The 18,397-nt window shown below is 33.1% G+C and overlaps 1 protein-coding gene and 1 long non-coding RNA gene across 2 annotated transcripts; both read left to right on the top strand.

The window, feature by feature from the left end:
• The first annotated feature begins 1,375 nt into the window (after nt 1–1,375).
• Nucleotides 1,376–6,830, top strand: LOC149804397 (uncharacterized). Its single transcript, XR_016415581.1, has 2 exons — nt 1,376–1,996; nt 5,546–6,830. It is a non-coding gene; the product is annotated as an uncharacterized LOC149804397 (long non-coding RNA).
• A 6,814-nt stretch (nt 6,831–13,644) lies between these two features.
• LOC149804396 (uncharacterized) lies at nt 13,645–16,467 on the top strand. The gene is made up of 3 exons (XM_089939715.1): nt 13,645–13,803; nt 15,420–15,624; nt 16,337–16,467. Exons 1-2 carry the CDS (start codon nt 13,761–13,763, stop codon nt 15,620–15,622), a joined length of 246 nt encoding a protein of 81 aa, XP_089795841.1. The 5' UTR covers nt 13,645–13,760; the 3' UTR covers nt 15,623–15,624; nt 16,337–16,467.
• Nucleotides 16,468–18,397: the final 1,930 nt, after the last annotated feature.

Here is an 18,397-nt window from a genome sequence, read left to right as displayed (position 1 = left end):
ACGAGAACTAGTTGGATGCCAGTATTTTGCAACAAACTACTTAATTTACGAAACTTTAAAAATATGTGACACAAATAGTTGAGAAGAAAACTGTATAAGTTCTAATGTAAACGTCCTGCATTCTTGAAAAGTTAAACAGCAAAACATGTCTACATTTTCACGTTTATGTGGTCTACACTCAGTTAACTCATTGCGACTTTTTCCATTCCATAAAAATTGAGTTCTAGAGTAGAGTTATTAACTTTACATTGCTTGCTGTATATTTTTTCTGATATGTATGTATATATTTTGAAAATATTTGGGAACAATAGAAATTCACTGTCTCTACATGATCTTTATTAGTATAACTGATCTTCTAGGATAACCATATTTCTATGGTGACTTATTTTATTTAGTTACATAATGAATGAATCTTAAAAATGTAAAATAAGAGGTAGGAGAGCTAACAAAACATATTTGTCAGATCATATTTTTTTGAGCAAATACATTGTTTTACAGATGATCATGGATCCAGAAGACTGTTGTCTACGATTCGTGCGATAGAAGTGGCTGCTTTGAAGGAGGGAATTGATGACCATGCTTGATGAACAATGTAAGATATTCCAAATATTGTAGTATTAATCTTTTGGCTGTATGTAGTGTATTGAATAACTTTATGAAGCTCAGTAGGTTTGTGGTCCAGCATTTGTCGACGGCCGATTATAAAAGACCCAGGTTCGCATCGCCAAGCCGCTACTTGAAAACTATGAAAAGACTGGCCAGAAACGGTTGAATAAAATCGCCACAGGTGATGCAAAATTCATCAACTGTGGTCGACCCGATTCAAGAGAATATAATAAAGTTTCGACCGGGAAAAAAGAACAGAGACCACAAATCGCACGACCTAGTCGAACTCTCAGGAGGGTTTTATACGGATTTGTTTCGGTGCAAATGGACAAGTCGTCCAGGTATCCTGTGCCCGACTCTGTTAGTGTCACTCAACATCTGTATATATCTAGAGTGTTGCCAAAAGTTGTGATACACGATGGAAATAATGTCGCCCAATGTATGCATTTACACCACGACAACGCATCTTTCAAAAATCTGCCTTCGAGACAGACTTCTTGAATGCGTACAGCATCCAAACTTTGCCTTATCCCCCATACAACTTTAATTTAGTTCTAACTGATTTTTAGCTGAATCCATTTATGAAAGATTCGCTGAAGGACAGACGATTTTAAAGTCACCATGTGGCTGGAAGTGATATTTTCCAGCATATACACAATATATCCCTTATATGAATTAGCAGATGTTTGACTAAAACTGAAATACTACGATTTACTGATTTTTAATCCAAAAGTCAGATAACGTAAGAATACGTTCATTCCAGATATATATGTTGTACATTAGGAACGTTTCATCTGCCAAAAGCCCGGGATTTGGTTTTATCTGACATTTCAGACACACTTCATCATTATGGAAATTAGAAACACTTTTTGTAAGTAGATAAAACAATGTGTGCATCAAGTTATATACTGTACTTTCGTAGTAATGTCGTCAAAACTATTACTATAATGGCCACATCCGCTACTAACTTAACACTGATTCAAAAGACATACGAGAATAGGTACATGTTCTTTTCAGCTGTCACATTGTATGAAGAGCATTAGCCAAGTAATTTTTTTTTTTTTTTTTTTTTTATAAATCTGCAGGCTATGAATGTGGAGTGGAGCATTTCACATATCAAACTTCGTGCGTCTCTCATTTTGACAGCTTTCAATTTCTGAATCGGGGTGACACTTCCATTGGTTGATTCCTGGTATTTTGCTTCAGTTATTCCAGAAATAGAGCTTCTATATTTCAAATCACGCCAGACGTTTGTTTTTGCTGACAGTGTAGTCACATTTCACGTCTGATTGCTTCTAGAAAGAATACATTATAACATGATATATGTGTTATGATGTCATCCAGCCAGAAGAATTTTGGATTTGCTTGTGTCCTCCCCCCTCGTCATCAGGTAAAGTAATTAGTTTTCAGGAGAAATTAGTTTTTGACAATTTTGCAGCAGTACATAATGTTTGGTCAAATTCTATTTCAAAAAACATAAAATGAATATAGCATTGTTCGCTCACTGGGTTTAAGGTGGATGTTCCACGGTCTAATTTATACAATTCTTCGTTTTACATCTAACTAGTGTATCACCGATGAATATTTCTTACTACCTGCATTATTGATATAAATTAACAAAGATTTCCACTTGTGCGTAAATAATTTCTATAAACTGTACGTTTATAATTGCTAGTGAAGAAAGTTCCAATCCATGGAGTTCCTATTTTATTCACTCTTAGAGAAATCTTCTTACATTCCGTCATCACTTGAGCCGTGAAAAATAAACAAACCCGTTCAAAATTCCAGCTTAAATATATTGAATATACTTCAATGCAGAATGTTCAGAAAATAATTGTCTCTGAAAAATGAATAGTATGGTAAATATAACTATTGTGTTTGGTAGCAGATATAATACAACTATATCAGATCTAAAAATGAAAGAAACATTTGAAACAAACGCATCTGAATAAATACATCTTTCATTTTATTTTCCAACTCTTGGGGAATCTGTCGCAAATCAAACAGATGAGTAAGAGACTGAGAAGCCTTCGTAATTCCCACACATTTATCAATTTACATTAAGGTTTCGTGAAGGACAAGTAAACTAAATTAGATGATAAGAATTATATCTGCTCATATATTAATAATGCAAATTTTATTATTGTAGTAAGATGGGGACAAATAAATTTCTTTACCTAATATGTAACAATTACATAAAGAGGGCATTGACATTTATATTAATAAAATTATGTCATTAGGAAGAAACTGATTGGTTATCATCACTTTGATCAAAACTTTATTCAACTTCGACCTATTTCAGCTTTGGAAGCCATTCTCGGCAATTACTATGTTTGTCAGAGGAACAGAAGCTTGACAGAAATTATGTAAACGACAAGAAGAGGAAACTAACAATAATGCGCTATAGTATTTGATTTAGCCGAAGAACGCAAACATGTGATAATCATATAATAGACGCAATATTTAAATGAAATAACAATCAGTAGATCTTGTCCTCGTCATGCGATCGTGTTTAACAGCGAAGGTAGCTTTTACAACGAAGAAATACTTAAGGCCATGAAAATCCGTTTCAGGGACAGCAATTATTTTAAATACGTAGTGAAAACTATGTTTGATAACTACTCCATACAATTTGACATTAATTGCTCTGTTACACTGTTACAATAAATAGGGCAAAATGTGATAACAAATCATGGCGCAAGGAATTAAGCTCGTAAGAGTGGGTGATAGCGGCTTGATGCGGAATATTTTCTTGGCATTTAATCATAGGTACAAGAGATAGTTGAACCTATATACAGATTGTTTACCGTTAGACGACTAACAAGTGTTTACTTCAGCCAGCAAAAACATAGAGGTAATACAATTAACATAGTCTGTAATAACTTTAACATTTAATTCAATGACTGGAGATACGTTAATGAAAAGTATAAACACCCACACACCCACAAAAATAAAAAAACGAAAAGGATAAGCATGATGATTGTTTGTAGAGCTGGCTTAATGGTTTTATTTATTTCATATGTTCTAGTTTTGAAACAACTAGTTCTACAGAATTCATGTAGCCTCTTTATTCACTCTAGTACTTTGGGGTAACCAAATCTTTATGCAAACGTTTTGATTTGTAGATTTGTAACGAAATGACATACTTAAAGCTTTGACCTTGCTTACAAATGTATTCACTAACGTGAGCATTTTCTTTCCTATTTGACAATCTAATTACTTTGTAGTAGTCACACCTATTATCACCAATGTCATCTCACTTTAGGCAGGAACTTTATTCAACGGTGAGCTCGAACGGTATATGTCTGGCTTTAGTTCTGCCGTTTGGTGTCGTCTATCTATTTTAGATCTCTTTGTATGGCTTAATGACTTAGTCAAGCAATTAAACTTCTGTTCAAGGTATCAGTGTTATTTCCTGAGATATTAATAAACCTACCATTTTCTGAATGTGCATTCCATTTTTGTTTTTACTACCATTTTCTGAAAGTGCATTCCATTTTTGTTTTTACTATTTTAACGATAAAGAGACAACTAATTATATTACTATGTTATATCCCTGATAAAATCGCGTTTTCTTTTTAAATTCTTTCGTTTCATCTAAGAACGCTACATATCGTTGTTAATACATGTTATAACCGTCATTAGGTGAATTACTATTATAACAAGCTTCATATTTTCATATTTGAATCCGAAGTTTGCTCCCATAACACTCTTAATTATTATGAGGATTATCAAATGTCTGATCAAAAAGTTTAGCACCAACTTCCGCGCCATATAGACCATTTAAATATACAAAAAATGATATTGTCATAGAAGATAATAATAATAATAATAATAATAATAATAATAACAACAACAATAGCATTATTAGCCTGAAATTATATTTAAAAAAAAAACAACAAAAAAATTTAAAATTAGAGTTGCAAAAAAGATATTGCAAAATGTAATTAACCAGGCGCTGGAAAAAAATTGCCGAAATATAATTTTTTACCCTATGAGTTATTTAGTAATACGAGATTCGCAAATATGTCGAATACATTCACATATATTATCATCAATGCTATAACACCTAGGGCTGCCTACTGATGATCACTGAATTATAGACAGAGTTATACAATATTGCGCATCAAAAGGAATTGGGTACTTTACTGGGTCTTTGCTGTTTCAGTTGGGATTATCTCGATCTGCATTGGGAGAGTAAATCAAAAGCATTCAATCGCATCAATTTTTGTAAACTGAACGTACAAAATACAACACCCGGCAGATAATTATAAATAAATGTTTACTAAATGTTTTAAAATCAACCTACTTTGTTCCTGTGACTACATTTGTGACAAGTATTAATGGAATATATATCTATTACGTAGTAATATCCTTCAGAGTCAAAGGAGTTAAAATGAATTGCAATATCTAATCCTAATCTCGTCAATGATAAAGTTTAGAGCTGCTATCACTAGCCTTTATGTATCTAGACATTGACCAGTGGAAGCATTATATTAGATATTTATCTTCCCATAGTCAAATGATGCACGTAGAATGACATGATTTATATCAGGACCTCTTGCATCCACAGGCTTTATGAAGTTTAGCCATCTCCTGTTGAATTAATAGATGGTACACTGCGTATTGTAAACATAATATTTGATGTTATGATTTGACTTAAAGTTTTTAAAATACTAACCTTTGCCAATTTCAGCATAAACACTGTATTTTTTAGTATCTTTATTTCCTGTATTCATTTATGTATTCATTATAGCGCTCTCTATTTCTTCTTAAAAAATTTCTAGATAACTCTTATCTTGTTGCTGCAATTTGTAGAATTCATTCATACAGGCTTTGTAGTCTCCATTATCTTAATGAAACTCAGTTAAGACGTTCTTGATTTGACATTTCGAACATGGTATAGTAGCCACCATTTATATTTAACATTTTATTTCAGTGGGCTTCGCACTACTCAAATATTACTACTGCTACCTTCAACACGATCGTAAGATCAGTTGAAAAGTTAATCTAAAGGTTAGTTGGAATACAGCGTATGTCATCTTGCAAGTATGTTTGAGATCATACTTACATTCACTTGATAATTTGCTTTTATAATGGATTTTGGAGATAACAAAACTGAATAAATGAAACAACAACAAACAAATAATGTTGGAAGATCACCAGAGAATGTATCATCGTAAAAGAAGGGACAATGTAGAGTTGACATTAGATACCGCTCGAATTTGATTGGTCAATAGAGGACGGACAGCAGCTTTGAGATTTTCGCCACTCGGACTTCTGCACTGCGTCTGCAATCTCCGGTGTTCAAAAAATGTTATTCCAGTATGACTGAGACTGTGCCAAGTTGTTACGCGATCCTGTGCGAGATCGTTTCATGACTTAGAATCAAATATGAAGTAGTTGAAGGATGACTTGAGATAATTTAAAGCGTTTCTTTTCGTTCCGTACTTCAGTCGTCATAGAAGATGTTCTTCGTTTGTCACTAATATGTCATCCTTTTGATGTGGTCTGCCTATATCATCTGTAACTTGATCAACAAACTGTGGATGTTCGAAATGCCTGTCCGCTTGAAAACCTCTGTATCTGGGATCCTGGCCTGTTATCTAATCTTCATCAGTTTTCGCAGGAAGTCCATGCGAAAATGGTTCAGCTTTTTGGCATGACGTCTGTATAATAGTCAAGTTTTCGCACACAAAATGCACGGTCAACATCACAACGACATTTTAGACGTGAAGGAAGAAGAGAACATCATATTGAAGAAACATTGTGGCAGCAGTTAAACTCCACTAGTTGCTGGGAACAGTTCAAACGACTTGCAGTCATCCAAGATAGTAGTGAGCATGCCAACATGGTATTACCAAACGATTACGACGAATGGGTAACTAAATTCTTCCAAACGCGTCCACAACTGACTTTCTCAAATGTTTTTGTCAGGTTGACGAATTTTAGTTACTGGTTGGAGTTCTATTTCTGGCATTTCTCTAGAAGCTGACCAGCTGAAAGCACCATGGCTCTGGTCCCGCGTTTTCTCATAAACCTACACTGACTCTAAAGCGTATGATACATAACGCAAATCAAAAGAATCTTCGCAAGGATCTGGCCGGCTAATGACAGCAAGAAGATGTCGCGATGGTTGTCGCGGGATTGTCAATTGATTTTCTGCTTGTAAGAATCAACTATGGTCTACTCCAGTTATACCTAATAAATCACATAGAGAATAGCATGTTAAATTGGGAATTGTGTCCAAGGAACAAATACATCTAACTACAGAAATGGCTAGTGAAGTATACAACATAATTAACATTATTTACTATGCAACTGTTAATTCAGCACTTGCAGTCATTTACATTATCGTTTCTTGCAAAAGATGTTAAAGATCCATGTACCAATATGGAACTCGAAAAAGTCATAAAGTTGATTATTCTAACATCATTAAACGAGCTTACATATAATTGCCCGTTAACACATGGTACCAATCACAATATCAGCGAAGTCAATATGTAAACAAACATAAGCAATGAGAACCCCACAAATATTTCTTTTCGGTTTAAATTATACAAATAATAATCTCTCTCTCTCTCTCTCTCTCTCTCTCTCTCTCTCTCTCTCTATATATATATATATATATATATATATATATATATATATATATATAAAGGGAGATAAAACTCATCATTGGCATTAACTACACTTCGGTATATATCAATTTAAGGTCTGTGTAGTTGAAATTAAAAACGATTCTTTTAAAGAGATCATATATTACAGATGTCAGATTAGAAAGAGATACAAAATAGCACGTAAGTCATTAGAGTATGCATTCGTTAACATTGTGACTGGCCCATGTTTGGATGGTTATTGCAGCTTCTGGTTTAAGAGTGTTATAAATGCCAAGAAGACCTATAATCTGTCTAGCTCTTTGTTGTTTTGTTGCAAGATTCATGTGATTTGTAGCTAAATTCTTGAAAGAAATGTTAGCGTACAGCAAAGGTTTCAACATTATGAGATGTGAACATTTGCCATAAGTTCGGTAGCATTAATAATATAGTGGGTAAAAGGTAATGACGTCACTTATGAGGAATTTAATTTAATAGTTACTGATGACAATATATGCAAGGGGACAAGAATACACTCAGGAAGAAAATACGCACATAATGCCAAGATACTGAACGAGTTAAAATACCAGCTGCTATGATTGGAGTGGCATTCATTTATCTTAAAATTATTAACGAATTTACAATGGGTTCCATTATAATTTAATCTAAATTTTTGGAATAATTAATATGTATATTTTTCAGTTCTACTTTTCCATTCAAGCAATGACGTGTCTATCTGACGGAGTTGTCTAAAACAGCCATTTAAAAAAATAACATGTAAAAGAATGTAATAATTTTGTATCCGTCTATATCATCGACAATTACATTATTCGATGTTGTCAGAAGACCTGAGTAGTTCGGATATTTGTCGGTGATAATCATTAAAGTTTAGTCTACCAAGTAAAAAAAGAAACGTTTGAAAAATATCAGGTGTCTAATATGCATTTATTGCACACTGGGCACAAATAATTTTCTATATTCTCGGTAAAAACAGAAATTGAATCTAGCCAAAGAACAGATTTACACCAGTGACGTGAGCCTCAATTTTTGAATTGATTCTCATATATTCAACGTTGTAAAAGCAAATGCATTATATGTTTATAATGAGTTATTGCTGTAAGAGTATTAAAGAGGCACTATGTGCTACTAAATGTTAAATTTCCAAATATAAATAATACATTGCAAATAGTTCTTAATTAGTTAAACCTAATCTACTCAATACATTTTATTATTCTCGCCTTTTTAATAACCCCTGACATTTGAGTCATTAATCTGTAAGATTTTGTAAATAACTTTTTCTGCTGTGTCGGATTATGTTCCTTGAAGCGGAGTTTTATACTAGGATGCTACACATCAATGACTACGCGTAAGTGCGCAAATAATAAAGCAATAAATATTCTTTTAAGTCATGTGACAGGTGTCAAAGTACCACGGCTACTGTAGTTTAAGATAGAGAGTCCATCCAATTTTCCACTTTGTGATTCACTAAGTTTCACGTCAGCCTTAATAACAAAATCTTAGATGTGATTTATGCCAGGCTTATAAATGAGGTATTTAATATTCAATTTATTTTTAATTAAATTTCTAAAATTTGTTTGTAATTTCATAAAATTACTTAATTTGTTTGTTCACCTTCAACGTTGTATTTGTCTCAGTGGTGAAGACAAATGGTTGCACGTGCTTTTCTAAGCCACGTGAAATGCACATCAATCACCTTACGCATCAGTAATTCTTTAATTGTCTTAAAAGTTGTTACAGCATAGAATAATGATCATCTTTCATTACTGATTAATATGTTGTTATTGTTTACTGCGCTTGAAACAAAACAAATATGAAACAATTGATATACTTTAAAAGTTCACCTGTGACAGTTATAGCTTAATAGATTTTACTTAATTTGAAACAAAGTTTTAAAAAAAATAATTATGCTGTTCATGATCAAGTGGTATAATACATTAGCAAACATAAAGTTATGAAAATTCCAGATTACACAAAAAGTCCAGATTTATAAATCTGTCTTTAGCCGTATAGAATTCAAACGAAAATAGTATAGTAAGCCGTTGTACCTCGTGACCGTTGTGCGTTTATTTCCAGAAAGTATTTGAATTATTATGGCCGTTACATTAGTTGAATGATTATATTGCAACTTTGTAGGCTTTATAGATGCAGTAAGGTCTTACCTTTTCAATTAGGCGCATTTTAGATAAATTTTGGAAAAAAAATTCGAAACTTGGCGTTGTGAGAGATCCAGCTAGTCAGCGCCTCTCCTTTTAAACTGGATTCAGGGTTGTATAGAAATTGTGGTTTATATGTCTGGTTGGTGGATACGCGCAGAAAGTTTGTACCTATCTCACCTGGTCAGTTTTGAACATATTTTATTTTTGTATCTTGGAAGCCAGTTTGTCAGTATTTATCTTTTCACAGTTTTTAGAGGATGGCAATGAAACTTTGTTTGCTACATATATTGTTGATCTAGATGTGCAGTAAACTATTAGTTTATTCTCCTGTACATCATTTGGATAGGTATTGGATAGTTATTGGATTGGTATTGTAAAGGTACTGTGTAGGTATTGGATAGGTATTGTAAAGGTACTGTGTAGGTATTGGATAGGTATTGTAAAGGTACTGTGTAGGTATTGGATAGGTATTGGATAGTTATTGGATTGGTATCGTAAAGGTACTGTGTAGATATTGGATAGGTATTGAAAAATGTCAAAGAAGTGTAATATGTAAAATTTGTTAAAAACCTCTCCTCCCGCTACCGACTGTTGGAGGATTGTAATCCAGATTTTGTAGTTCTTAGACGTGGATGACGTTGATGCAAACGTTTTTCTCTGGTACATTTTTGAATGATGTTTTGTAAATGTTTCGAAGAGTTATGCTGGGAAATGAGTTTGCCATTGCTTATAACGTTACACTCATTTGAAAATGTATTGAAACTGTGACGGTTATACATGTTTGTTTGTAGAGATTTGCACAATATTTAAAATATTTGTAGGCATGTTTTGATGAAAACGTATTGTCAAATTGTCACATATGTGAATTTTAAGAATAAGGCTTTGCTTTGCTTATCTTACTAAACTGTTCAATGAATTGTTGTTCATGTTATTCAGTCAATCAATTAATCGATTTGTCCATCTGTCAGTATGTCAATCCATGACAAAGCTTAGCAAAATTTGTGACGATGTTCGATTGTAAATAATCTGTATGGGGCAGATATCTGGTTGGTGCAGATGTGCAATACATTGGTATTTTCTTTCACTAGCCCACGTTTGGGACATTTCTTTACAAGGAGTGAAAAAGGTGGTATTATGACAGTTCATCTCATCGTATCATCTTCTCCAACACTCTTCGAGGTTTTCGCTGAGACTGCGATTAGATGTACAATAATATTTTATTATATTCTCCTGCTAGAGATTTATAAGAAACAAGTCGGATCTTTCATTGCTCCAAAGGTATTGTGAGAGGGTGAATGCATGTCATTTGCCATATAGAACAATCGTTTGCTAAAGACAAGGATGCAAGAACATGTCTGAGATATGGATGTATGTGACTACATATGTATTTAGTTATAAAGTTATCATTCAGTAGCTCAAGAATGTGGCTGGGAATAATCACCCATCTTACCACTTATTATACCTCAGTTTTAGAATCATATCTGTCCCTGGTTGAACTAAAAAGAACCACAGCTTTCAAACGATATTCTTTACACATACCTCTTAAGATGGCTGTCATGCTAAGGTCATAAAGCTAATGTCGCCTTCATTAAACCATGTGTTCTTAGTACTTGGATTGTTAGCTGAACAAAAGCCTGAGTGTTTATCAGATTACCTTCCTGGCACATAACAGATGCTGCCACATGTCTTGCATGCCCCGGAGCATTCGAAGACCACATTTATTTTCTCCTTATGATAAAAATTCTGCAATTATTGTCACTCTTTTATTTTTCGTTTCCTCTCGTAATACTATTTTTTTAACACAATAAAGAATTATGGCTGAAATTTTTGATAACTTCTATGTCTTAAGACGACGATTCGTCATATAATATAAAAAGTATGAAGTCGGGATAGAGTCTTCACTGCTTCTTCAATTCTATTCCTAATAGGTTTAGCCTGCTGTGTTGTTTAGAATTTTGTAATATAGGACCCATAATTTTAGCTGGCTATGTTGCATAGAACTTCTTACACTTTATACTCATAATACCAGGTTATGAATAATAGCCCTAAAAATGAATGTAATCGTTGGATGGTGGAATAAATTTAAGAATTCAGAGATGTCAAAAAAACTATTTAGAATTCGTTACTTGCCAAAATAAAAAGTTCATAACGCATTAATGTTATTCCTCATCTTCAAATAATTCAAACAAAGCAATTGTTCATGTATTTGTTTTCTTTCCTGTTCGGTGTTCAGAACTGCTATAATTGCCTATACATTACAAATCTAGTACATGTACTCGATAGTAAGAACCAGACATGCTGCATAATGATCAACCAGATCTGGGTCTATACAGTTTCCTATGAGTAATCAGCAGAATAGAAACGCTGATCTGCCATTAGATTATGTGGCAACATATCGCTGCCTCTATTGTTTTTTTTTGTAACCGTACTTGTATACGATTGTATAATGTTATTTCAATTGAAACGATTTTAAACAATACACGAAAATTATTGTCTACCTAAAAAAGAATATCTGGACTTTGGTTTCATATATTCAAAGTATCAGTCAGATTGGTAAGGGCTATTGGAAAATACAATAAAACATGATTTATTTCCTTAGAATACAAAGTGAAAATTTAAAACGAATTGACAGTATTGCGAGCTAAATCCCAAATAGTCCTAAAAGTTCCATCATAAGTCCAAATGTATATAGTATTCCGAAAGAATTCCAATGGTGTTCCGAATGAATTCCGATATTGAATGTGCTGATGTGCCAATAGTATGGAATAGTTTTAATGTGTTAACAGTATTGACGTGTCACAACGATATAATCCAAAGCATAACTTTTTCTTATATACCAACTTAATTTGAAAGCTATTAATGAATTTTAGTAGTGTGCTCCATACCGCCTAAATGCCAGAAGAACAACTAAACCAGCCACCATTCGTGCAACACATAAAACGGAAACCGTTATTTCCAATTCACTAGAACCTATTGCCATGATAGCATCTGCACAGTCGAGAAGTTAACATGTTGTTTGGCACTTTTTCCTACCACGTCAATAATGTTTAGTTTCGTTCACACTAAATCACTGTTTATTTCGTCACTTTTTTGCAACCGGAAACAATCACCATTATCCGTTTGTAATGCTGGATGTAATGGTGGTATATTTTGTGCCTTGACTTCCGTTTATCTAACGACGAAAGTTATTCTCTTCGTACGGTTAATGATAGTGTGTCATTTATAGATGATAGAGGAACAGAGTAGGTCATAGTCAGTTCGCAGTTTACTATCTTCAAGGGGCTTTCTGAATGGTACTGTGTTAGGCTTTGTCGAAATTTTATGTATTATTACAACTTGCTTTAGGCATGTTTTGTAAAATGTAAATGTAATTATGTTTATGACTTATTCTTGACATACAATTTCTTTAGTAAGATTTGGAATGTTTGGAGGAAAGATTATTTGTATCAGCTACAAGATAGTCGATTGTGAACCGAGTAAATGAAACAGGGATACAATGGCCGTGGAGTTATTGTAAACTTCAACAACGCAGTAACATTTGCAATTGTTAATTTTGTTGATATGATCACTTGTTATCTATTGGATGAGAGGTTACTACATTACTGGAAATGGGTTGGACAATGTCTGATAATTATTCGTCAGTTCGTCTGGTTATGTTCTGACTGAATTACAGTCTGATTCTTCTACTAATTTAGCTGGAGTTGCTTATCAGCAGTCTTAAGCAAAACACTAGCTTATTTACTAAATAAACAATTTACGTAAAACAACTATACCACCTCACATTCAATAAAATATTGTGTTAGATTTCAGTGAATTTCTATTATTTATCTCACAGTGTGATACGGTATGCGTTTCTTCAATCTGTAATCGATCAGCTTTTTTTATATATAATTGTAAACGTTTGCTCAGTTGTCTAAAAACTTCAACTTTACGTCGATGTTTCAATTTGGAAAATGTTGTCTTTCCGTAATGTCTTCATTATCTCTCTCTCTCTCTCTCTCTCTCTCTCTCTATCCATGTTTAACCAATAAGAATAGGCGAAACGCAAATGTCCTCTCAACATACTTTCCAACCGAATAATAACGGTTGTATTTGTAGTTTGGGGATGATTTAAGTTTGTCATCACCTACCTTCCGGTTTTTGTGTCCCAGTGTTTGGCTAAATGATTATGTAAGTAAACATGTTGTTATGTTAGAGAGTAAAAGAGTCATAAAGTAAAACCTTAACCGCATCCTACAGCGTGATTTACGATTGCGGATCTGTGGTATGATTATGACGTGCATTGTGAAGTATAAAATCAGCAGCATTCTGGAAAATGCATCGGTCCAAAATAGTCAGTTCTATCAAGCCTTTTTAGACGCTTAGAACCAAACAAAACAAGATGAAAACCACACTTTGTCTTGTTATGCTGGCGATTCTCTTTGGTAAGTCTCTCAGTCTCTGTCTCGGTTTTTCTGTCTGTCTGTTTTTCTGTCTGTCTATCTCTCTCTCACACACACACACACACACACACACATTAACTCTTTAATGCTGGGTCCAGTTAGATGTTTTCAAAATATTTTAATACACATATCTCTTATCAATCTAACATTTTTAATATATATATATATATATATATATATATATATATATATATATATATATATATATATATATATATATATATATATATATATTCTCGAGTTTTCGAAATTATTCAGGGTGAAAATAATAATAATAATAATAATAATAATAATATAATAACAATAATGATTATACTAATACTACTAATACTACTACTAATAATAATAGTGATGTTGATAACGAAAAATGAAACAATAATAATAATAATAATAATAATAAAAATAAAATAATAATAATAATAAAGACAATGATGATGATATTAATAATAATAATAATAATAATAATGATAGCATCATCATCGTGAGGGTGATTACAATGATAATATAAAAACCAAAGTTTGTTTATCATTCGTTAATTCAGAAATACGCACCCATTCTTTGCGCTTTGTCTTTATTTTGTCATGCATGTTGTACCTCTCTCTCTCTCTCTCTCTCTCTCTCTCTATATATATATATATTTATATATTTATATATATATATATATATAATCATGTTGTAATAAGCAATCACATGTATTAAGCAGACCTATTAGTAAAGTCCCTACTAGTCATTTGAAAATCTTGTATTATATATTAAAGTCTTAAGAAACAATTTTTAATTTTATCATTGTATGTCATGGCTGTTTAAGATGTATGTATGTATGTATGTATGTATGTATGTATGTATGTATGTATGTATGTATAGTTTCTAGTGTCATGGAATGTATGTTCCATTGTAATTGCTTTGAGATTATGTTGAAACGTAAGTGACATTTATAACGGTGTAACAACACTGCCCTATTACTCATTCTCAATAATAATGAATGCAGAAAATAACATAGTTTATTGTTTGAAACATTTTGACATTTTAACAATGTCGAGAAGAAATTACCGCAGACCACATATCTGCGTCATTTGTAATAAATGTAAAAAAAAAAAAAAAAAATACTTACCTGTATTTCTTCTATCTGCACGTATCTGTGTTCGTATACATGCTTGGTCTTTCATCTCTTGGGGCCATTGAGTAGTCTCGGTCGGTTTGTACGGTATAGCATTTATGTACGTTTAATTCCGTTTTTCATTAAACTTCTTCTGTCACATGTTCTTGCGATTTCTGTTTAATAAGCACTGTATAGTTGATGAGTGGGTTAATCAGGTAGTTAACCTAACAATATACATACCTTCGTTCATACATACACACTCGAACACACAGATCTATGGGCATTTAAGACAGACAAATAAAAGTGAAAACGTTTTCAAACCACCCGGTATAAATATTCAGGAGTTTGAAAATCTCCAGTCAGGGCCTAGACCCAAATGCCTTATTCCAACTGAATGACTCGATAAGAAAATGAGAAAGTTGTGCATAGGTGTTGAGGCCCAATCTCATAGATTTACTAAAGAAAGGTCAAATAATTGCATTTGTTTTTCCTGTTCCAGCTGCAGCAGTATTTACTCAAAAATGTCAGGTGGATTCTGACTGTTTTGGCCTTGTTAACTGCACTGAGGTAAAAGACGCATACTGTCACTTCCTTGAGTGTCACTGCCACGCGGTACATGAGTGCCATAACCCCAATGATTGCAATGACGAGTGCCCGAGTGGGTCATCTCCAACTTGCGACAAGAACCATTGCCACTGCTAGAGGTCAGTTTGGTATTCAAATTAATATAGATTGTAAAATACTATACTTGCTTTGAGATAATGACTTTCCCCACTCTTTCCACGCTGGTAAGGACCACTGACACTGTTAGAAATGGATTCAATTTAATACAGTTCCAAATTAAATAGAATTTTAAAATAGTTATAATTATTTTGTATATTATCACTGTTTCCACCCTTTCCACAGAGGTACAAATCACTGAAACTGTCGATGCTAGCTCAAAGCAGGATTTCTTTCTCTGCATGTAAAGTTCAATTGTTCCGAGATTAATGAAATCTTCCTTTCATTTGAATTTGAAATCACCACTTCCCGAATTTTTCATCAGCGATTTATCAACATCAATATATTGGTAAAGGAGAACATTAGATAGATAATATTCCCCTAGGTTTCATATTAACTTTGAACTGAATTATTAACAAAACAGAATCCCCCTAAATTGTTATTTTTTATTTACAGAAAACTTCAAACTTAAAGGATATCAGATGTATTCTTGTTTAGTTCTCTAAAAACTTATTTATTTATTTATATGTATTTATTCATTTATTACAATATAATAAAGCAAGACATATAAGTTCCATTTTACCTCATTAATAATGTTTAGCAAGATGTAAAAAATGTATCGAGTATGGTATGTAAATCGTATCGAAGAGAATAAAATATTATTTTGATTAAGTTATTTTTATACTTTTTTAATAGGTCAACAGAATTCCATCCAAAGAACCACATGCCTAAAGGTATATCGTTCAAAGAGTTACAGTCATGTTAGAAATATGAGAATGAGTTCTTTATGAGAGTGAATTGAATATGAAATAAATTTTATTTTACTATTTGTTTTTATTATTTTTATTGCGTGTTTTAATTGGGAGGGATAACTATTGTGCATGGAATGTATTTTTGTCACTTTATGACGGGTAAGAGGTTCAAGATGTGAAACCTATACATTTACCTTTTGTTGTATACATTAAACTCTGGAATTTTACCAAATTTCAAACATCGGCTGGTATCTAGTTTGCATTGAAACAATTATAACCACACATAGGCACAAGTTACAAAGTGCCTATTTATTTCCTTTCTTGTTAGCAAAATACATAGCGAAGAGAAAAACAAACATCAATCAAAATAAATTTATAATGTAAGAGACATTCTTGTGCAATACTGTCAGAACCCTAAAACAGATTTCTTATTTATTTGACATGATGAAAAATGAAGAAACAATGAAACTAGCTGGTTTAAATTCGTGATATTTTAGTTTAATTTTTCCTCAAGCTTTTTATTACTATGGCGTAAGGATGGTGTAGTAATATTTCAAATTACAAGTACTTTAAATTTAATTACAAACCACTTCTTTGTCCTGTGATAGCAACTTACATCCCTTGCGAACTACAGTCCATAAAGCATTCAATCTTGTAGCAGCACCTATGTAAAGAACCTGCTCATATTTATTCAGTTCTCTCTCTCTTACACACACACACACACACACGCACACTCACAAACACACACAATCTGCGGTCCGCTCATCGAAGTAATCCGAGCACTGTTGCTTGACACGAAATATTGTAACCATGTTAAGCGTCTGCGAACTAATACGTTGCTTGACACGAAATATTGTAACCATGTTAAGTGTTGCGAACTAATACGTTGCTTTACACAAAATAGTGTAAGCTTTATGATCAGATTTTTACGACATTTAGTATGCACGTGGTAGACAATGGAATTTGCATACGTGTCGTCATAACAGACTTGTTCTGTAATAGTGAAGAATGAGCTGACAGTCTGCACTCGAACGAAATATTACATGTTTGTAACTTCTTTGCCTCTGTTTGACATGAAATGAGACTGTGTCTGCCCCTGAAAAACATCCTGTAGGGGCGACCTGTGTTAAAACGGGACGATGTTTACTATTACAAAGGGGAAGCTGACGTTGCACAATTTAATGCTCCAAAGTTTATAGCCACAACGGGTCGAACGTTTATCGGGACAAACTCGAAATTAACAAGATGCTGCCATGTTGAAATGTATGGAGGTGGATTAGAACCATAACTGTATGCATGTTTTTTTCTTCTAATCGTCCTTTGTGCATTATTGTAAATAGTTGCTTGCAAGTGTTACTTTCATAATTCTATCCATTTATGCTAATGGATGCAAATTATACTGGTTAGTTTGCAAGTGTTTCTTTCCTTCTGCATTAATGTCAGTGACTACTTGCAAGTGCGACATTCATGATTCTATTAATGAATTTTATATTCTTCATGGATGCAAACTGTAAATGGCTGCTTGCAAGTGCTTAGATCTACTTTCCTTCTGTGTCACTGTATCTTGAAATTTGCTAACTACTGAATTGATTCTGATTTTATTCGTATGGCAAGCGCTATGTCAGTTAGTGCAAGCTTTAATATTCTATTTATAAATTTACTATATCAACAGTTACACAGATTGCACCTTCTAAAATCATGAGTATAATGTAGCATCAAGCACGTTGCGAGTTAGCATCACGGAAGAATGCACAAAATAATGCCTCATTATGACAACAGATGGCGCTGTGACACGTCAATTTCTTCCAATACGACTACTCCCCTGACACTAACAACAACAGGTTATGTCACTTTACGGCATGTTTGTGGCGTCTTATTTAAAATAGCATTTGAATTATTATTAGCGCATCACAGTGAGCTGATTTCTCAGAATATTAACATTCGGAAGATAGGTGGCCTGCAAGAAGCACAAAACAGTGATTACGCAATAGCCAGCAAGTATTGT

The sequence above is a fragment of the Sinohyriopsis cumingii genome, chromosome 2 (assembly GCF_028554795.1).
Source record: "Sinohyriopsis cumingii isolate HCF-2022 chromosome 2, ASM2855479v2, whole genome shotgun sequence".
Lineage (NCBI taxonomy): Eukaryota > Metazoa > Mollusca > Bivalvia > Unionida > Unionidae > Sinohyriopsis > Sinohyriopsis cumingii.
This window is presented reverse-complemented; position numbering and strand designations above follow the sequence as displayed.

Bases quoted from the DNA above. Each gene is read 5' to 3' on its own strand.
- LOC149804396 (XM_089939715.1), top strand. From the start codon at position 13,761: ATGAAAACCACACTTTGTCTTGTTATGCTGGCGATTCTCTTTG. The intron at 13,804-15,419 runs GTAAGTCTCTCA...TTCCTGTTCCAG, and splicing joins TATGCTGGCGATTCTCTTTG to CTGCAGCAGTATTTACTCAA.